Raw genomic sequence first — 22793 nt, 5'->3', positions numbered from 1 at the left:
AATCTTGTACGTGTGATTGCGGAAGCTGCACACCACATGATGCCGGACTAACAATCTTTGTGTACATGTTGTTGAAGGTGTCAAAGGCAATGGCTTCACAGCACGCCCATATCCTTGTCATCAGGATGAATGCCAATTGGATAATCGCGAGAACTTTAGCGGCTCCAATTGTCTTTGTTACTCTGAAACGAGTTTAGACAGCTCTGTGAGTGGTAAAGGTGGCCAACTTCTGATGGATTTCAGCGGGCGGGCGGGCGGATGCGTTTCTGATAAAATGTTGGTTCGGGCGGACGACGACTTTAGCGACGCGGTCGCGGCTGATGTAATTGCCTATCCGCGCATCTCTACTGCACACCTGTGGGGTGTTCCAAATAAGTGTTTGATGAGCATTCCTCAACTTTATCAGTATGTATTGCCACTTTTCCCAACTTCTTTGTCACGTGTTTCTACCATCAAATTCTAAATTTAATGATTTGAAGAAAAAAAAAGTTTTATCAGTTTGAACATCAAATATGTTGTCTTTGTAGCAGCTATTCAACTGAATATGGGTTGAAAATGATTTGCAAATCATTGTATTCCGTTTATATTTACGTCTAACACAAGTTCCCAACTCATATGGAAACAGGGTTTATACATATGTAAACAATTATTAAATGAGTCACCTTTGCCGACTGACTTTGCAGTGTAACCACTGAAAGGTATGTCTTAAAGATGACCTAATGGGTGTAATCTTGTTAGCAGGAATTCTATTATTTATCAGCAAATATTGCACAATTATTTTTGTGTTGTTGTTCCATACAGCTGCAGGAATTGTAGTATTTATCAGCAAGTATTGCACAATTATTTTGTGTCATTGTTGTTCCATACGGCTATTGTGCATCACGTCCACCTTGTGAGAACCTGCTAAGTGCTTTACGGTCTATCTATAGTGAGTGCCCACTTGTGTTGTGCATGGTGTGAATTACATGCTCCTCCATAAGTTGGGCGGTGTTTACATTTACAATACAAAGAAACATGTTTATTATTGGGGATGTATTTTGAAACTGCAATGCTTCATAATGAGAGCTGTTGCTAATATTTTGTTACATTACAAGATGGTAGCTACATTTCATATACTGCTGTCAAATGTCCAAATTCATTGAGGATTTATGGAATAAATACTTATCTACGTTGTTTAGATGTGGTGAACTGTTCATAAATACCGTATGTATAGACAATTAGACACAAAATCAAAGTGTCGTAAAGAATACAAGACCCACAAAGTGTCGTAAAGAATACAACACACACTGTTGAGTCATATTTAAGAGACAGGAGACAAGCACATGTTTATTGACCAAAAGAGAAAACCACAGAAGTGCTCTGCTGTTGCACTTGAGTTTGTCACCATATAGCACACATTCAACTAAAATAATCCAGAAAGAGAATATAACAACAGGCAGACTAGATGTTCCCATATAACCAGCTTTAATTAAAGTTGGGCACTAGCAAGTATAGTGGCTTTCTAACACCTCCTGAATCTTTGGATTTTTGTTATTACATATATCTCCTGCGGTCACACGTTTTTGTAATCATGCACAAGGACACATTTTAATATCCTGACATTTATAGATTTTTTTCTTTTTAAAAATAAAAAGATAGTTCTATATCATTAAGTACAGCTGGTGTATTGGTTAGTTTTTTCAAAATATATTGTAAATATACAATTACTTTCACTCTGACATTATATATAGTTCCTTAGATAGACGATAGAACATGTAAAACAACATTCTGCTGTCCTATTTTCCTAAAAATATCGCTGATGCGTTCTCTACCCAGCAGCAGTGGTCGTCGCAGTACAGTAGTGAGTGCGTAAACACTAACACAAGAACGTAGTCCGATAAAAGAGCATTTCTGCAAAGAGAAGGACGACGATAGTGAGTCGAGGGAAACACGAGGAATGCTTTGACTTGAATCTATGTTAGGTACTTTTGATTGTCATTCAGCTGTAATGTTAGTCAATCGTTTGGTTAGCGCACCATCTCCCACCTTCTCCCCCACTTTTTTTTTTTTTTTTTACATTCGTGCACTTTTGTAAATTACTGTTCATTTCAGGTAGATTTTTGGCAGAAACACATCCTCACCCAGGAAATCAACACTGCATTAATCTAAAAGGTCCAGGATGTTAAATAAAATGGTTGTGGGGTCAAATATTGCAACTGCTGTTGAATTAATTACCCTTGAGCATTAAACCTGCGGTCATCCCGACATTTAGCATCAATTGCACAAAGTGACATTGAGACTCAGCAAGCGTAAGTTTGTTTTCCCGATGCATCTGCAGACCGACAACTCACAGAACATCGTAGTATTGCAAACAAGATAGCAAAATGTGAGCAACAATAAGCCTGTGTAGGTCCACTAACTTATGACACGATGACAATGAACAGGGGCAGAAATAGCAAGGGATCTGGAGTGTGACGGGTTGGGGAGGGACCTTGTTGAACCTGAGGACTTGTGGATGAGTGTATAGGCAGTGTAGAATAAGGAAGGAGTCTTTGTGAAGCTCAGAGGGGATGGAGTTACAGATTCTGGTGCCTGGGGTGGGGGACCCTCTCCCGCTGCGAACTCAGTCAAGGACGCTCCAGGAACCAGATCTCGTTGTGGCGCTGGCTGTGCGCCGGGTTGGTGTAGCCGGCCACTATAAAGGAGTCGTTGACGCACACGCTAGGAGACTCAAGCAGCTCGGCCAGGCCGTTTATCTGATTGATGATGGTCAGCTCGTTGGTCGGGCCAGTGAAGGGTCTGCAAGAGGAGGCATGTAGATGAACGCAACGTCCTTCTGCGTGTGTTAGAGGATATTTAATAGGGATCTTCCCATCAGGATTGGCCATTACCAATACTGAGCAATTTCTTAACTGTAAATTTTTCTATGTATTTATTGTCAGTGCTATTGGCATTGTAGTGATATCAGCACATATTTTAGTTCTGTTTTGTTACATTCTTACTACATACATCACTTTTGTGTTGTTTCTCGCTATCTTAGTGGCTAGTTTAACTATTAGCATGTCTGCTCCTGCTAGCTCTCAAGTGTTTAAGATGTTTAGCCTTGTCCTAATATTAATAAGTGCAGTTAATTTGCTGTAATGGAGGTGATTATTATTGACTTAGGAGAGTGTCTCTACTTTGCCAATGAAGATAGACAATTTGCTGCTAGCTTGCCAGCCAGGGGACTACTAATAGTGTCAGCCAAAGGGATCTGCCTTTATGCTCTGCGTTGAAAAGCATTCATCTGCAATGGCGATCACATAATTATCCAAGAAAATCAGCTGATTGGTGGCCGATTCTTCTGTGCTTCCCTACTATTTCAACATGTATTTCCTCACCTGGTGTACACAATGGCGGCAGGCCAGACCTCAATTACGATTTCGCTGTCCTGAGGTTGCGGAGGCTGAGCCTGGTGTTCCGCGGGCAGGTAGTACGCCACGGTCACTTCCTGAGAGATGGCCGAGTGGTTCTCGTCTGTGCTCACCACCGTCAGGATAGGCAGCGACATACCCAGGTAGTCACCTAAACATGAGAAATAAGATGATGTTCATAATAAACCAAATGCAGCCCAGTAGTTGTGTGGATGGACAATAATTTAAGTGTTAACTCCAACTTTTCACACCAAATTCAAAGATTATCAAACAGTCAGTGATTATTTAAGTTAAGTAAAAGCACCAATAATTGTCACACACTCACTAGATGTGGTAAAATTTGTCCTCTGCATTTGACCCACCCCCTTGTTCACCTCCTGGGCGGTGACGGGAGCAGTGGGCAGCAGTGGTGCCGCCCCCAGGAATCATTTATGTACTCATCTATTTATAGCCTTTAATCACAAATGTCTCAAAGGGCTGCACAAACCACAACGATATCCTCGGATCTGATCAGTCCCACTTCAAAAATACTTACGAACTCAATTTTTCTGGGGGCTGTACAAAGTATTCCCTTCAGGATTTTAAGCACATGACAAAATGTGTTAACTACTTTTACCAGCAGCTGTATTGACCCTTAGCTATGGTGGGCCTTTAGTCATAACAAGTGTAAAATTGAACATAAACATTCTATATTTTGACACTGTAATTCCCCAAGAGAGACACTTGCTGACAGGATGTTGCTCCGTGAGGCACAATTCGTGTTTGTTGTGCTGTCATTCCTGTGTTTAGCATGGTTATTGTATAAGTTGGATTCAAATGTGCCATAATACATTTATTAGTTTACCGTAGGGAGAATGGGCCAGTTACACGAAACTATGAAGTTAAGTAAAGGGCCACAAGTTTGGAACGGTGGAACAGAGGTTAGTGCATGTGCATCACAATAAGAAGGTCCTGTGTGTCTTTCTGTGTGGAGTTTGCATGTTCCCCCCGTGACTGCGTGGGTTCCCTCTGGGTACTCTGGTTTCGTCACACCTCCAAAGACATGCATTTGGGGATAGGTTGATTGGCAACACTACATTGGGACAAGTCTGTGAATGTTGTCTGTGTTGGCCCTGCGATGAGGTTTCGACAAATCCAGGGTGTAACCTACATTCTGCCCGAATGCAGCTGGGATAGGCTGCAGCCACTCACCCCCGCGATCCCTAGAGGGGGAAGCGGTAGTTTGAAACCCCTGCTTTAGATGTCCCACCATTTTTGCTACCTTTACAATTGTGCTTTGAATATGATAGGTGGCTTATGAGGTTTAACAATAATATTTCAGGAAAATTACATCTGAATTTGAATTACTTTGCAGCAATTTTTTGGGTAATACATGCATTCATTATTTATAAAGTCATTGTTGTTACTTCATACATGTGTTTGTACACTCAAGCTCAATCTGCTTGTACGCAGAAACACCAGGATTTTTTAAAAATTATAAAATAAAATTTTTCTAATAATTATTATGTTTTATACTGTGATTTAATTTATTTTTTATTTTTTTAAAGTTGATATATTGCATTTATGGGCATTTGACTACATTGGCTTGATTGACCATGAAGAAAATGAATAACTCATTAATGGGATAGGAGTTTCAAAATAAAGTATAGTTTTTGTATGTATGTATATATATACATATATATATATGTATATAAAAAAATATATAAATAAATAATATATATATATTATATATATATATATATATATATATTATTTATTTATATATTTTTTTTCATACACATACATACATATAATTTTTTTAAGTATATAGTTTATTTTAAAAATGGTCTCATCTCCCTGTTAACCGTAAGATAGAGTTAAACCACCTCCACATTTGGATACTGTATTACTTTATTGAATTTGGACGATTGTATGGTTCCAACTATACAGCCTCTAACAGAGGCTCTGTTCATTTGTTCTAAAGAAGTACAAATATCAACACTTAATAATACAGTTCTTCTCGGCAGCATTATATTGCTCAGTACAACACTGGCACAGGAACAAGGGTTGAGACCATTCGGAGATTCTCTCACCACAATATTTAATGGATTGATTAGTTCCTCTCAAAGGTCAATCAAGCTAATGTTGTAAAATTCCCAGCCCTGGTTTTAAACATTACCTAAAGAGTTCTGCTGGCAGATGTATCTCATTATCCTCATGAAACCATAGCAGATGCTTTGCTCATATGTGTCCTCACGCATCGTGATGCAAGCCCAGTGGCCCTTCTCATAATGGCGCTTGTCATACAGCAGCTCCCCGCACTGAAAAGGCACACCACCAGAACAGTTGTTAATGGGTCATTATTTAACAAAGAGTTGTCACATGTCTATAAAAGACCTCTGGAGACATAAAACGGCTATTCCACATATGGACCATTCAGTCATTTATTTATTTAAAAGTCTGTTTGGTGGAAATGTACCAGGACAAGTTGTTCTTGATGCTTCGCGCAGCAATATCACTTCTTTGAGCCCCTAACAGCATTAAGTGCTTTGACACCTTTAATGTTAGGTTTTAAAAGTCATGTAGTTATTATTAGTCCTGTGCTTTTATAGTGAGAAATACGGTATAAGACGACCGCTCTTTCTCAAGACCCGGTTTTTGGACAAAATCAAAGAAAAAATATCTGTACAAAAATTATTTGCTTTTTGATGAACAAATTTGCATCATATTCACCCAACTTTTTTCTTGCATCATTTGTTCAGGTTATTTGTGCATTTGAGTGACAGAGAAAAGCTTAGACTGTGTTTGTTTGGTTTCGAATGTCAAGACTTTTTTCAGATTTGTGTTTCCCTCTTTCTTATATGCAACATTACTTACATTCAGTATCCAAGGTTATCGTTAGGGATGTAACAATATAAACATTGTATATCACAATTATCGCGACCAAATGATCATGATTATCATTATCATGTATTGCTGGATGTACTCAAAGTACTTTGACACACACTGAAGTCTTTTAACAAAGTTTTATTTTAATATTTTAAGAAATTATATAAATTAGACAAACAAAATTATTTATTGGCAGAAAAAAACATTATTGGTGTGGCTTCTTTAGAGCCAAAACATTTGTATTTGAATATTTTAATGTTTATCTTCTTTAATATAATTGTTTTATAATTACTAATCTTAACATTTTTATACCAAACAACATATTGCAAAAATCAATTTGAATTGTGTTGAATCGAAAATCAAATTGCCACCCCAAAAATGTAAACATTGTAAGGTGCACATCCTTAGACGTTAGTTAATGTCTCTTGTATTCATGTTAGTATTTAAGCTGGCGCTAGCCTGTCTGTGTTGGGACTAATTAACTCAAGTTAAACCAACTAACAATGTTTCTTGTACACATGTTAGCATTTAAGCTACCGCTAGACCAGCCTGTGTTTGAACTAATTAACTAAAGTTAAACCAACTAGCGAAATATGGTCCCTGAAGGGTTTAAATTTAAATGTCTTACTATAGTCAAAGCATGATCACTTTGGATAATAATGTAGTCGTTAGTGCACTTGAGAATTTTTAATTTTTTTAAAAATTACAGTTTTAAACAGGAACATCTTTTTTTTTTTTTTTTTACACATAGTGGCTGTAACAAATGTCTGATGCATGTACCTTTTCTTTCTGTGAAAGGAGGGTGAAAGGGATGTGTTCTCTGTTACTGCGACCGTTGTTGTTAGAGGTCAGCTGTTGAATAGGTTCTGCCATTTCTGTCAAAAAACAACAAGCAAAAAAAATGCATGGTTAGTTGAAAGCATGTACAATTGTATTGTGTGTCATATGATTGGCTCGTACGAAGTCTGGGTCTACTGCTTTGACAAAAATTTCAGTCCTTCTCTAGTACTTTTACAATATCCGATGAGCTTTAACAGTCCCAGTTGACATGTGTGCCAGTAGTGGTGGTGTGAGAAGGCTGCCAGATGGGCAGAGTGCTGTGCCAAGATGCCACAGTCATGTTTATTGGAGGTGATGGTGAAAACCCTGATTAAAAGCTGCCCATTGCCAACTATATAGACCTATTGACACAGTGGCTTCATGAAACATTTTTGTTTAACCTATTTACGACAAACCAAATGCGAACCGGACTGTAACTGATAACTTAAGATGACTGTCAAGTAGAAGTCCATCTACTGAAATTAAATGGGCTGATGTGAAATGCAAGGCTTTACACACATTCAGTCAAATCTCAAACGATGAGAGGTTTATAACTGGGGCAGATGGATCTGTGTTGTTTAAGACTACTAAACAAAGCCGATTCATGTACCAACTATCTGGGGTTGTCGCACAATCTCAGTGCAGACACACACTCACACAGGTTAATCTGATGGCGTCAACAGTCAAAACACATTGCTTTGGTTCCTTGGCTTAAGAGAGTACAGCTAAAGTCACAGTTAAGCTGATGTTCAATTTACAGATGAGTTACACTGTTCGAAAAAAAGCAATTTTGTACCGATCAACAAAGACAATTGTGTTGCCCAATTCGTCTTTTTTTTTTTACAATTGTATTTTTGGGTGGGTCATCATGGGGCCAGCAATGGAAGACAACAGCCCTTATTGCCCCTCTGCCAAACGTTTAAATCAAAGCAAAGAAAATTGTGCCTGTGTCCTCTGCACTGTAATTAAGTGCAGGATTTAGCAGTGACCATGCACCAGTCCTCACTAGGTAGCTAATCTCTCCAGCAAGCCATTTGGTGCTAAATCCTCATTAGTGCAAAAGGAGGAACATGTTCAGTGTCTGTTGAGTCTGTTTTAGTTTAGGGTTGACCCATGGTATCACGGTATCAATATTTCAGAAGATTGATCGATAAAATAAGAAGCTGTTCATACAATATTTTGGCCTCACCATTAAGGCTTATTAAACTGTGGGCAGATGACAAAACGCTAAATACCAGTGTCTCCAATGTGGCCACAAACACATTTAGACCGATTCCACAGATTTGGCGCTACCTACACTAAATTGGACCTAGTGTGTGAATGCTAGTCTTTCTATCTGTGTTGGCCCTGCGATGAGGTGGTTAGTTGTCAAGGGTGTACACCCTGTGTCCCGTTTGAGTGCAACAGGGATAGGCTCCAGCACCCCGCAACCCTGAGAGGGACAAGCAGTAGATGATGGATGAATGTATGTTATGTTTATGCAGAGACTCTCATTTTTTTTATTTATTTTTTTTACATTGCACGACCCCAAAGGGTTTAATAAGCGCTAGAAAATGGATGGATGGATGAAAGTGCCACTTGTGGTTTTGACCCTGAGAGTGACAAGCAGCAGATGATGGATGGATGAATGGATGTTACATTTATGCACTTTTATGTAGAGACTCTCATTTTGAAAGTTTTTTACATTTAAAGTGCCACTTTTGGTTTTGCTGATGTTACAATCTATACTTTTTTTTTCTTTTCACCAGTGCAGAAGTAACAGGTGTTAGTCTTCACTTAAGTGTGTGTGTGTGTGAAGTTTTAATTAAGTCCTGAGAGTTGTGCTTCTTTAGTAAATAAATAGCATCTGACTGCTAACCAAATGAGCAATTATAGCTATTTTGCACATGTTCTAAAGTGTTTTGTATCTGTTATGCCAGGGGATTTTGACCTTGAGGGCCAACGTTTCCACTACAGAGGGGCCCAGAGCCCAATCAAGCATTAACATGGAATTAATGCTTTTACAGTACTCTTGATTGTAATCGTTTAATAATTTTTTAAAACCTACTTACAGTTTACAATCTTGTCAAAATGATATAAAGGCTTATTAATCACAAATATTTAGTCAACGACAAGAACGTAATGGCCTTTTCTCCAGAGAGAAATGGAACGACAATTTTCAATTCACTGTGATGAAAAAATTCAACCTAATGCGACATGACCACATCCTGGACATCTTTTGCAAATAGATCACACACAACCACCTGACATAACATTAACACTTATTTGTGTTACTCCCATAGTTGCTCTGTCTGTCGATTATATAGATAAATCGGTAAAGAGCATTTTGGATTTCACCCACCAACCTAGTAAAATAAAGCACCATGCAATTTTGATTTGTAATGAGTATGACATTTTTACCCTTCATAATATTGCAATTGCACATTTTGAGCTTGATCGATCGGTGTTGTTTTGCAATGACGCTATTGATCCGTGCATTTTTTTTTTTTTTTTTACACAAACCTGCTCAGTGCAATCGGACACAATACAAGAGCGGTATCTGAAATTTTACACCACTGACCACAACATGTAGAATATTTAATATAATAACACATTGTGAAGTAAGCGCTTCTGAAACAGAATATTATTATTTGTTGTTGATGCAGCTCTTGTATTGGATCACAACTTTCATTATTTACAGCATAATCAAAGGATAGGTGAACTTGTGTTATTTGTTGTCTTTATTAATAAAGTAGATCACTTAAACTGCGGTCAGTTGTGATATTTTGCGGTAGTTGAACTATATAAAACATTTAAAAGTTTATGCATTGGAGCCACTCAAAATCCACTGGTAGATGGAGGAAGACCCATGCACTTGATTGTACCTACTGTTTGTGAATTATATTTATATAGCGCTTTTTCTCAAGTGACTCAAAGCGCTTTACATAGTGACACCAAATATCTAAGTTACATTTAAACCAGTGTGGGTGGCACTGGGAGCAGGTGGGTAAAGTGTCTTGCCCAAGGACACAACGGCAGTAACTAGGATGGCACAAGCGGGAATCGAACCTGCAACTCTCAAGTTGCTGGCACGGCCACTCTACCAACCGAGCTATGCCGCTGGACGATAAACCTTAAAATGGGTTTAATGAAGGGTGTGTTGCGGTCGGGAGCGTGGCAGTGCCAGCAACCCGAGGGTTCCTTTTTCGATCCCCTGCTTCTACCAACATTTTCACATCCGTTGTGTCCTTGAGCAAGACACTTCACTCTTGCCCCTGATGGGTCGTGGTTAGCGTCTTGCTGATGGCAGCTCCTCCCATCAGTGTGTGAATGTGAGTGTGAATGGATGAATGTGGAAATCGTGTCAAAGCGCTTTGAGTACCTTGAAGGTAGAAAAGCGCTATACAAGTATAACCCATTTACCATTTAAATTAAGTAAAATGTCTGTTGATTAATCATAGTCATCCACATAAGTTGAATCTGCTCTTCTAATTCAACTTTAAACCAAATGTCTCTTTAGTTCGGACTTGTTTGATTCTAAACACTGCCGTCTTTAACTACAAAGTGTCCAGCTATGTCGATTAAATAAGGTCCCATGCGATTTTGTTTTTTAGTGAAAATGATTCACCTTTATTTCTAAAGGCTGTATTTGGGTATTTTATATTTTGAACATAATTAGAACACAATTAGAATCAACCGTTCAGAACCAAAGAATGATTTTGGTTTAAAAAGTGAAACGTCTGTGACTTCAACAAGAGTCTAAAGTTGTCTCATTTAAACAGAGCAAAGAAACAAACCACAACATTTTGATCACTTGATGTTTGTTTAATACTTATGTAAAACAGTAGATGTGTGGTCTTTCTGTCTACTTTTGGATTCCATAGTTGGAAGACACTTGTAGCCTTTTAAAACTTCCCTCTTTTTTACTTTGAACTACAGAAGGAGTTTTGCCTTCGAGGCAGTGCATTTGTTGTCCTGGTAGAAACTGGTTTATTTGTTTTGAAACTAGGTCATTGTTCATGACGAGAACAAGTTCAAGTCGTTCCACTTTAACTTAAAAAATATGTCGTCATATGTCTTTGTTTTGCCTGATCTTGCAAGATGTTACAACAAAAACAATACGGCTACAGCTAACCGTGGAAAAATATACGTTTAATTGAGTCGTACTGTAAAAATACTTTCTTTTTTTACCGTTTGAAACTTCCACCTGGTGTCCCCTGGCCACGTCTTGCCAGTAATGCAGCAGTCGGTCGGAGCCTTCGTCCTCCTCCATGGTTTCGCCCTCCTCCAGGCTGCCATTACCGGAGTCTGACAGTTGGTCCTCCGAGAAGGACTCCAGGTCCTCCAGGGTGATCATGCCGGAGCGATCGGGCCCGCCGTCGCCTCCACCGCCGCCGCCGCCGCTCATCTGACAGCCACCTCGGTCCATTTCTTCCACCTACTTGTGACAAGCGCCTAAACTGTCCCGGGGTGTTATTTTAAAACACGCAGTGCTGCCTGGTGAATATATAATCTTACAATCCAATTTGGAGATTGTTTCCACTACTTCGCTCTTGCGCGTCCAGATTAAGAATCCGGCCACTCGTCGGTCAACACATCGGCCACTACGTAGCTGCATCGGCCACTACGTAGCTGCATTCAGCCAGCTTTTAAAATGTCGGCTAACGACCCATATTCCCTCGGTATCGTGTAGTTCTGTGCTAAAAGAGCAACACGGTAACCGGCTGTCTTCTCCTGAGTGCTTGACACCTACGACAAACGCGATGTTTATAGCAAGAAACAGCCAACCATGTGACGTTGCAACCGCACCACGGCTCCTCCTCGTCCCGCGGCTGCCGAGACGACAAATAGTGCCAAGTCCAAACAACACAGCCCGCTCTTTGATATCTTTTATTCCTCAAAGCCACATAAATGAGGAACTATTGATGACTCCTGAAACACATAAATAAAAAAGTAGCATTTTTAAAAATGTGTTATTTATTTTATGTCATTTTTGGTCATCAGTCAGTCAATCAATCAATGTTTATTTATATAGCCCTAATTCACAAGTGTCTCAAAGGGCTACACAAGCCACAGACACATCCTCGGTAGAGCTTACATTAGGGCAAGGAAAAACTCACCCCAGTGGGACGTCAGTGACTGTGACAATGATGACTATGAGAAAGCTTGGGCACCCCCCCTCCCCAAGGGGACCAAAAGCAATGGATGTCGAGCGGCTCTAACATGATATTGTGAAAGTCCAATCCATAGTGGATCTAACATAACGGTGAGAGTCCAGTCCAAAGTGGATCCAATATACTAGCGAGAGTCCCGTCCAAAGTGGAGCCAACAGGAAACCATCCCAAGCGGAGGCGGGTCAGCAGCGCAGAGATGTGTCCAACCGATACACAAGCGAGCGGTCCATCCTGGGTCCCGATTCTGGACGAGCGGTCCATCCTGGGTCCTGACTCTGGACAGCCAGGACTTCATCCATGGCCACCGGACCTGTGTCCCCCCCCCTCCACAAGGGAGAGGGGGACAGAGGAGAAAAAGAAAAGAAACGGCAGATCAACAGATCTAAAAAAGGGGTCTATTTAAAAGCTAGAGTATACAAATGAATTTTAAGATGAGACTTAAATGCATGCTTCTACTGAGGTAGCATCTCGAACTGTTACCGGGAGGGCATTCTAGAGTACTGGAGCCCGAATGGTAAACGCTCTATAGCCCGCAGACTTTTTTTGGGCTCTTGGGAATCACTAATAAGCCGGAGTCCTTTGAACGCAGATTTCCTGCTGGGACATATGGTACATTACAATCGGCAAGATAGGCTGTAGCTAGACCCTGTAGTGTTTTATACGTAAGTAGTAAAACCATCTTAAGTGCACAGGACGCCAGTGCAGGTGAGCCAGTATAGGCGTAAAATGATCAAACTTTCTTGTTCTTGTCAAAAGTTTAGCAGCCGCATTTTGTACCAACTGTAATCTTTCAATGCTAGACATTAAAAGACTGACACCACCCAGCAGTGATGGTTCTAGCTTCAACAAAGCTAAAGCCACCACAAAGCAACTTCAACAATTGCCTCACCAGCTGGTCTCAGGCTTGTCAAAGCTGAAAAACAACAACATTGAAAATCTTGTACAAACAAGCAATTAAGGTTATGGCTAAAAAAAAGTAGACACTATCATCACTGGGCCATTCTAAAAAAATACAGCATTTTAAACTGAGACAGCCTTCACACATGTGCGGACTTAAAACTGAACTATTGCATGAGTTGGCTCCAGCTCCTCTGGCAGAGTTCATCAGCCAAAGAAACAGCCTTGAGCGCGTCACTCGAGGCTCTGTCAGAGGTGACTGTTATAGTCCTCCGCGCAGGAACACTTTCAGTAAGTCGGCGTGGTCAGTAAAGAGCGCAAATGTGTGGAACTCAGTACCTGAGGAAGTTAAACTGGTCACAATTTACAAGGCCTTCACAAACATTTTTTAAATGTGGCTTATCAACGCCTAAAGCTTCCAGCACTAAATGATGAGCCTGTTTTGGTGCTAAGATAAATGTTATGCTATGATGTTGTATTTAATTTTTTATCATATTGTATATGTATAGTGTGCTTTTTTTCCTTTTCTCTGTCTTTCTTTTTTTTTTTTTTTTTTTTTTATTTTACTGCCTTTTTTACATCATGGCCAGGGGACTAAAGATGAAAACTAGCCTTCTGGCTAATTTTGGCTTTTTTAACCCTGCTTTTATGAAATTGCATTTTCCCTTTAAGATAAACTAATCTAATCTAATGAACCGTCCTTTAAATTGGAGACACACAAATGTCCGATTTTAAGTTGTTTATTGATTGCCTCCAAAATGAAGTTAATGTGAAGCTGCATAGCTCGGTTGGTAGAGTGGCCGTGCCAGCAACTTGAGGGTCCCAGGTTTGATCCTTGCTTCTACCATCGTAGTCCTTGTCCTTGGGCAGGACACTTTACCCAACTGCTCCCAGTGCCACCCACACTGGTTTAAAAAAAACAACTTAGATATTGGTTTTCACAATGTAAAGTGTTTAGAGTCACTAGAGAAAAGAGCTATATAAATATAATTCAATTTAATTCACAAATCAAAAGCAGCTGTTTTTTAATGCAGGTCTGAATCAATCAGAGTGTGCAGGTGTACCTAATGTTGTGACTGGGTACATCTATATAATGTTTATAAAGTTTATTTTTGAACGTGTCTGGGGAAAAAAAGAATAGCGGTGACTAGTTAAAGCTCTCTTATATATTTAAGCAGTGTACATTTTCAAAAGATAAATTATACTTTTGGAGTGGGTGGGGTGTGGTTTCATTTGCAAACTGGGATCGCCTCCACAATCTTAGAGACTGATTAAAAAACCCACCAGTAACACCCAGGACATAAATGTCAAAGTTTAAGTTGTTTATTGATTGCCTCCAAAATGAAGGTAATGTAAAGCTGCAGCACACAAAGGAAAACAAAAGCAGCTGTTTTTTAAAGCAGGTCTGAGGCACCAGCGCCCCCCGCAACCCCAAAGGGAATAAGCGGTAGGAAACGGATGGATGGATGAATAAGAGTGTGCAGGTGTACCTAATGTTGTGCCTGGGTAAATCTATATAATGCTTATAAAGTTTATTATTGACCGCATCTGGGGAAAAAATAGTGGTGACTACTTAAAGCTCTATATATTTAAGCAGCGTACATTTTCAAAAGATAAATGATTATACTTTTGGAGTGGGTGGGGTGTGGTTTCATTTGCAAACTGGGATCGCCGCCACAATCTTACAGACCGATTAAAAAAACGAGTTAGAAAAGTGACCAATATATATTACGTAGACCATTAAGAATTGTTTTAAAAATACATTAAAAACATCATAGGCCCCCTTTTAACAAGCAATACAACCATACAGAACAAAGTAAGCACTTATTGTATTTTCTGGACTACATAGCGCACTGGGATATAAGCCGCACCCACTAAATTTTAGAAGAAAAAAATATTTTTCCGGAATATCGGGCCGCAAATATATACATTGCGTAATGAGTTATTTACAAAGTAAGATTCCGAAAATGTACCCCGGCAGTAAAACGGCTCATCAAACAAAACCAAAGTCATCATCATAGACCCACTAGCTGTGGAAGGTAGCTCTCCAATCAGCTAAACAGACTGAATACCTCCAAAATGACATCTTGGTGAGTTTACTGAGGAATTTCTGAAACTGAAACAATACAAAAACAATGCCGTTGTAAGTTAATAGCACTAAAACAGACACTCATAAACGTGTCAGCATATTAGCTAATGCTAACGATGCTGCCGTCATTACATGACGATAGCACATACAAATATGCATGAAAACACTCCTAAAGACATTACACATGGGACAATTTAGTAAGTATATATTATTTTATTTATATTGTAAAACTTAGAAACATTGCTTGGAGTGATTTATTAAGAATCTGTAAAAGTAGAACCAATATGGATGGCTAGAAGACTAAAATACACTTCAGTTATACAAAATAAAAAAATCACTGCCTGTAAATACAAGGACACTGCAGCACCTGCAGTGAGCAAACTTGTCCAAAAGATGGCGCCATAGAAAAACAATAAAACACCCTCTCAGTATTTTTGCATGTTTTTTTTAATGCAATTATTTTTATTATGATCGCTGGAGAAGACAAATCCATAAATTAGACGCTCCGTTTAATAAGCCACAGGGTTCAACCTGTAGGAAAAACGTAGCGGTTTATAATCCAGAATTCACGGTTTCTCCTCTAGCCGGATGCTAACCTATAATGAAAAAACACATAGACGGGCTATTGGAATTAGCATTACATTTGTGTTCATTATAACTTTTTATGTGCATTTAAAAAAATAGTTTTAACAAGAACAGGTGTGACATCAAACATCGTTTAACCATTTAAGTGCTGTGGAAATGAAGTAACGACTGCTGACATGTTCCTCCTACTTATTGGCCATTCAGCACTGACTTGGTAGGGATGTCTGTTGCGTCAAAACTTAAACTCGTATTCACAAATACATTATGTAGGCGGAACAAGATTACCAGGAGAATTTTGTGTGTGGACAAAAAAATAAAAATAAACGACAAATGAAACAAACAAAGGAATGTTTAACATAACTTTTATCTTTTATTAAAAGTCCTGTTGGCGAAGACGGAAGAAGGGAATGGTTACCTTTTGTTTTTTTCTACAAGTTCTTTCTTAATTCAAAATGTATTAATTCAACTTGTTTTGCTCCATGTTGGGTTACTTTGCAGTCAATAATAAAACACATAGACTGACTCATCAACTTGTGAGATTCTTTGTTTGGCACTCGATTCCACAAAACGATACGTGACTACTACATTAGCAATGTGTAGCAGTACAATAACCAAGACAATAAAACGAAAACCGATACATCCTAAATGTGTTGCATATGAAAAGAGAGGTACCAATATGTAGCTATAACTTCTAAGATAACAGGTGATCTATGTTATATCTGTTTGTTATACATGTTTCCATCACACGTCACTTGGACTTGAATACAAGTTGCAACCTAGTTTATGTAGCACTTTGCATACATTATATTGTGCATTACTAATTCAAATCCAATCTAAAAAGAATCACAAACCACAACATCTTATTTTCAAATATGACACAACTGGTTAGGAGGGGGAAAACTATTCGAATGAAATATAGTCAGTACAATACTATCGCACCTGCAAAGAGTACCAGGTATGTACAGTATTAGGTGCAATGTGTTTGTTAGCAGTGACAAGGTAAGCAAACAACCATGTACTGTATTTTACTTTTAAATAATACTTTTAGCTGCGGGCTTCACAGTGGCAGAGGGGTTAGTGCGTCTGCCTCACAATACGAAGGTCCTGAGTAGTCAGGGTTCAATACCGGGCTCGGGATCTTGCTGTGTGGAGTTTGCATGTCCTCCCCGTGAATGCGTGGGTTCCCTCCGGGTACTCCGACTTCCTCCCACTTCCAAAGACATGCATCTGGGGATAGGTTGATTGGCAACACCAAATTGGCCCTAGTGTGTGAATGTGAGTGTGAATGTTGTCTGTCTGTCTGTGTTGGCCCTGCGATGAGGTGGCCACTTGTCCACGGTGTACTCCGCCTTCCGCCCGATTGTAGCTGAAATAGGCACCAGCGCCCCCCGCGACCGCAAAGGGAATAAGCGGTAGAAAATGGATGGATGGACTTTTAGCTGCAGAAATATAAGTTTTGAACTCTTCAACATTCTGCATAGGTTATTGTATGACGTATACATTGTATTTCCTTATAACGTATTAGAGAGTACTAGGTGTACAACTGATTTTTTATAGTCATTTGCATAGGATTTATAATTGTTACTCAACTGCAATGAGTACCTGGCATCTTTTAGTTTATTGGCAGTGAAATGGTTGTAACAGTACCACCATGTACAACCTTATTTAATTTTTGTTGTTTCAAACAAAATCATCATGTTTCTTTTGGTTTTTACAGTTTGTTGTGTCATGTGAACTGACACACATCATTGTCAACTAGATAGATGGATAGTACTTTATTGATTCCTTCAGGAGAGTTCCTTCGGGAAAATTAAAATTCCAGCAGCAGTGTACAGAGTTCAGATCAATTTAAATAAAAGTAAAAAGTAAATAATGGGGGTTTAAATGGAAACACAATAGAGAAATATTACAATAAGAATGAAAAAATAAAAAGCAACAATGGGAATAAAAATATAACAGTAAAATAAGAATATAACAAGACAAAGTAGGCAGTAGTGACCAAGTTATGAAAACGTATTGCACTGTTATTGTTTTGCATCCCCTGTCATCCTAGTACCCCCCGCCCCAGAGAGGAGTTGTACAGTCTAATGGCGTGTGGGACAAAGGAGTTTTTGAGTCTATTAGTCCTGCACTTGGGATGAAGCAGTCTAGCACTGAACAGGCTCCTCTGGCTACTGATAACGCTATGCAGAGGGTGACTGGCATCATCCACGATGCTCACTAGTGAGTAACACTAGCCTGTTACTCACTGCAGTGAGTAACAGGCATTTACTATAAGTGAGGCTTTATTTGATTTGGCTGTTTTTATTTGTTGATACATTTTCATTGTTATTTTTAACTCTTCAATATTTTCTACTAAAACCCCCCAGGAAGAAGAAAACATTTTGCGCGTCCCCTGACTCTCCGCCACAACTATAAACATGACGAAGTGTCTCAAAAAATTGTTTTGAAAACCCCTCTGCATAACACTGTATCCTTATCCTTAAATGAAAAAAAGGAGGTAATCAATTGAAGTCAACTTGCAACAAAAAATACTTTATTAATGTTGTTTTTAGTAACAGAAAATATTTAAAGTGCATCAATTTGCCTTAAATACATTTTTTTGTTTTAAACTGCAAATAATTTTTGACAGACTTGAACCACTTGATACTGTCAAATACAATTAAATAAACTTAATAAATAATAATCCATTCAAATCGATCAGCAACTTTAACTTAAGAGCACACTATATAAAACACAAATCTACAAAACAAAAATTAAAAACAAAACAATTTGTGCTGGTGTTTATTTATTTATAATCCAAATGAGGAAATCAGGATTAATGGATACAATGAGCATGTTTTGTTGTGCACATCTTTTCAAAGAGGGGTTTGAGGCATGATACTGATAAATGGTGTGCCCTAAGGGGCTCCGCCTGAGTATTTGAGAAGAACTGATATAGCTGAACTGTTTTTCTTTTTAACTAATACTGTGAAAAATACAGTATATATGTTGGAATGTATTAATAATGTGTTATAGTACACCTTCTATAAATTAATTGGCATCACACTGCCTGGAATGAATCCCTGCAGGGTTTCCCTCCCTTCGTGCTCCCCCATGCTGGCTCACACTCACACTCTGCTGCCCTCATCTGTGCCCTAGAACACTTCCACACACAGTCATGTCATTATTTTTTTTACAAAGTAGTATTAAAGCAAGTATTACTGCGTCTTCCCCTCAGTTGTTGCTGAAGTTACCGTCGTTTTGCATTGATTATACGCAATTGTGCTGAAGCAAACATAATGTGTGCTGTTTTATTCATCGTTAAGCTATCTCAACTCTTGACATAATAGAGCTTTGACCAAACAATTGTAAACACATGAACTACTGTATATACAGCACATCAAATAAATCATTTTGTCAAGAGGGACATTGACATCCTTGTTGCTTCACTTTACTAATAACAGTGAGTGCTTGCAGGATTTCATGTGATTATCAGGTGCCTAAGCTTTTAAGAAATTGAAGACAACAAGACACCTGAGTGGTGTTTGTGCACACAGGCTATACACTGCACTTCTGTTGGTAAAGATGAGATAATGATTCAGTGAATGTTTTCGATGCTTGCCATGTTGTTGTATTTTACAATAGTGTCCTTTTATTACTTCCTGTCTGAAGGTAGTCATAAACAAACCTGTTCATGAGCGGTCAGAGCACGCAGGATTTTGTCTGATCTGCAGTGCTGCGGGAGCCAGTCACCATGTTGCACCCTTCCACAAGCACGTAGCGAGAGAACATTATATAATACCCTCTACAGTCTGTGGGGGAGTTTGAATGCATGCACACAAACACACTTACCCTAAACCCTGCTGCTGGAGAATAACTGTTTTTGATTGATAACCTGGTGCCAATACGAGCTTAATTATTTAATATATGATAAGCTATCTCAGCTTCCCCACACTTTGATAAGGTCAGCAAGTTTGTTATTTCATGTAGTTGCCCTCAGAAACCTCATAGAAGCAAGGATCATCTTAAAAACACATACAGTACTCCCTTTGTTGACATGCAGCAGTGAGAGTTTAGCCTTGTGCATGGTCTGTTATTAATAGCAGCGCATAGAGAAGATTTTTTTTTTTACCTCACATTCTTTACGTCACTTAACTCCAGGCTCCTTTAACCAATCAACTGCAGTGACTCTTCTCCCCCGCATGTTAACGCAGGAACACTTTAATGTAGTATAGCATTTAAATTTATCATTATCATTTTTGCTTTGGAATACACTTATGAAAACTAATTATGTATTTAAAAATACATGTACATGTCTTGGTTTTATTTCTGAAATTCTACAAATATTTTTTTTATATAAACATAAACATTTTTATTATCAGGTTTCTCTCACTATGGCACGTAAATAAGATTATAGGAATATTTGTCACATTTCTTTATCTTGCTGAAAATATTTTTTATGCACATAAATAAATAAATAAAATGGCTACTTAGCTGAACAAATGGCTAATTGATCACAATATAACTAGGGGGTGTATTCACTTTTGTCACAGGAAGTTTAGACAATAATGGCTGTGTGTAGTCATTTTGAGGGTACAGTACATTTAAATTGTTATGGAAGCTGTACACTGATTGCTTTTCATTGGATCAGAGTGTCATTTCTTTGTTGTTGTCTCATAAAATACATACAATTATGAATATGTTTTGCCACATTGTGCTTCAAGCATTGCAGCCTTACCACATTGCGTAATTTTGGATATTATTATTATTATTTTTTTTTTAAAAAGGTCCTAAATTAACAATTTTTAAGCATTAAAATGGCTAAACACATTAAAAATATTAGCATTCAAGTACTATTGGCCACTAGAGGACACTAAACCAATCAAAGCACGCTGTTTAGTATCATGGCCACTGATTGCCTCAGCCTCACACAGCATTACTATATTTAATCAAAAGAATATAAAGGTAACTAAAGGTTGTTATTCCATGTCTAGCAGGTTCTCATAATGTAAATGTTTTCAGAAGGTCATTAATTAAAATATTTAATCCATCATTTATCCCTACATCGCGTAAACTCATTTATCGCAGTCATGTCCGCAACAAATTAACAGCCATGAACAAAATTCTACTGTATTTTTTTATCGTTTAATTATGAAGAAATTATAAATATTAAATAATACATATACAATGTATTACATTATATTTAATATAAATGTAAATAATATAATTATACTTTATTTTATTGAAAAACATGTTATATACATATATATATATATATATATGTCTTGATTGGATTATCCAGAGAATAGTGCTCGATACCGTGGTAGAGCGCAATTTCATCTCCTGATGATTGAGGGAACCCCTCATGAAACAGATCTGTAGAGATGAAGTAGTCTTGTGATTTTTTCCCACACCTACATATATATATATATATATATATATATATATATATATATATATATACATACATACAAAAAACGTTTCCATATGAGTTGGGAAATTGTGTTAGATGTAAATATAAACAGAATACAATGATTTGCAAATCATTGTCAACCCATATTCAGTTGAATATGCTACAAAGACAACATATTTGATGTTTGAACTGATAAAAAAAAAATGTTTGCAAATAACCATTACATTTAGAATTTGAAGCCAGCAACAAGTGACAAAGACGTTGGGAAAGGTGGCAATAAATACTGATAAAGTTGAGGAATGTTCATCAAACACTTATTTGGAACATTCCCCAGGTGTGCAGGCTATTTGGGAGCAGGTGGGTGCCATGATTGGGTATAAAAACAGCTTCCCAAAGAATGGTCAGTCTTTCACAAGAAAGGATGGGGCGAGGTACACCCCTCTGTCCACAACTGCGTGAGCAAATAGTCAAAAAGTTTAAGAACAACGTTTCTCAAAGTGCAATTGCAAGAAATTTAGGGATTTCAACATCTACGGTCCATAGTATCATCAAAGGATTCAGAGAATCTGGAGAAATCACTCCACCTAAGCGGCATGGCCGGAAACCAACATTGAATGTCCGTGACTTTCGATCCCTCAGACGGCACTATATCAAAAACCGACATCAATCTCTAAAGGATATCACCACATGGGCTCAGGAACACTTCAGAAAACCACTGTCACTACATACAGTTTGTCGCTACATCTGTAAGTGCAAGTTAAAGCTCTTTTATGCAAAGCAAAAGCCATTTATCAACAACATCCAGAAACGCCGCCGGCATCTCTGGGCCCGAGATCATCTAAGATGGACTGATGCAAAGTGGAAAAGTGTTCTGTGGTCGGAGGAGTCCACATTTAAAATTTTTTGGGGAAATATTCACCATTATGTCATCCGGACCAAAGGGGAAGCGAACCATCCAGACTGTTATCGACGCAAAGTTCAAAAGCCAGCATCTGTGATGGTATGGGGGGTGCATTAGTGCCCAAGGCATGGGAAAACTACACATCTGTGAAGGTGCCATTAATGCTGAAAGGTACATACAGGTTTTGGAACACCATATGCTGCCATCTAAGCGCCATCTTTTTCATGGACGCCCCTGCTTATTTCAGCAAGACACTGCCAAGCCACATTCAGCACGAGTTACAAAATTAAAGAGTGCGGGTACTTTCCTGGCCTGTCTGCAGTCCAGACCTGTTTCCCATCGAAAATGTGTGGTGCATTATGAAGCGGAAAATACGACAGCGGAGACCCCGGACAGATGAACGACTGAATCTCTACATAAAACAAGAATGGGAAAGTATTCCACTTTCAAAGCTTCAACAATTAGTTTCCTCAGTTCCCAAACGTTTATTGAGTGCTGTTAAAAGAAAAGGTGATGTAACACAGTGGTGAACATGCCCTTTCCCAACTACTTTGGCACGTGTTGCAGCCATGAAATTCTAAGTTAGTTATTATTTGCAAAAAAATAAAAATTAAGTTTATGAGTTTGAACTTCAAATATGTTGTCTTTGTAGTGCATCCAATTGAATATGGGTTGAAAAGGATTTGTAAATCAT

The 22793-nt window shown here is 38.5% G+C and overlaps 2 protein-coding genes across 5 annotated transcripts in view; one reads left to right on the top strand and one right to left on the bottom strand.

Annotated features, from left to right (window-relative positions):
- Positions 1-22793, top strand: part of fancm (FA complementation group M) — a 99819-nt gene that overhangs the window by 27819 nt on the left and 49207 nt on the right. The window lies entirely within an intron of this gene.
- Positions 1314-11852, bottom strand: soul3 (heme-binding protein soul3). Its single transcript, XM_061895949.1, has 5 exons — positions 11250-11852; positions 7041-7135; positions 5551-5692; positions 3360-3543; positions 1314-2778 (listed from the first exon to the last, which is right to left on the bottom strand). Exons 1-5 carry the CDS (start codon positions 11485-11487, stop codon positions 2607-2609), a joined length of 831 nt encoding a protein of 276 aa, XP_061751933.1. The 5' UTR covers positions 11488-11852; the 3' UTR covers positions 1314-2606.

The sequence above is a fragment of the Nerophis ophidion genome, linkage group LG03 (genome assembly GCF_033978795.1).
Source record: "Nerophis ophidion isolate RoL-2023_Sa linkage group LG03, RoL_Noph_v1.0, whole genome shotgun sequence".
NCBI lineage: Eukaryota > Metazoa > Chordata > Actinopteri > Syngnathiformes > Syngnathidae > Nerophis > Nerophis ophidion.
The sequence above is the reverse complement of the archived record's forward strand: the minus strand, read 5'-3'. Positions and strand labels throughout refer to the sequence as shown.

Coding starts and splice junctions, on each gene's coding strand:
- soul3 (XM_061895949.1), bottom strand. CDS start 11,487: ATGGACCGAGGTGGCTGTCAGATGAGCGGCGGCGGCGGCGGTGGAGGC. Junction 7,136..11,249: donor CCAGGTGGAAGTTTCAAACG/GTAAAAAAAGAA, acceptor GTTTTTTGACAG/AAATGGCAGAACCTATTCAA. Junction 5,693..7,040: donor TCCTTTCACAGAAAGAAAAG/GTACATGCATCA, acceptor GTGCCTTTTCAG/TGCGGGGAGCTGCTGTATGA.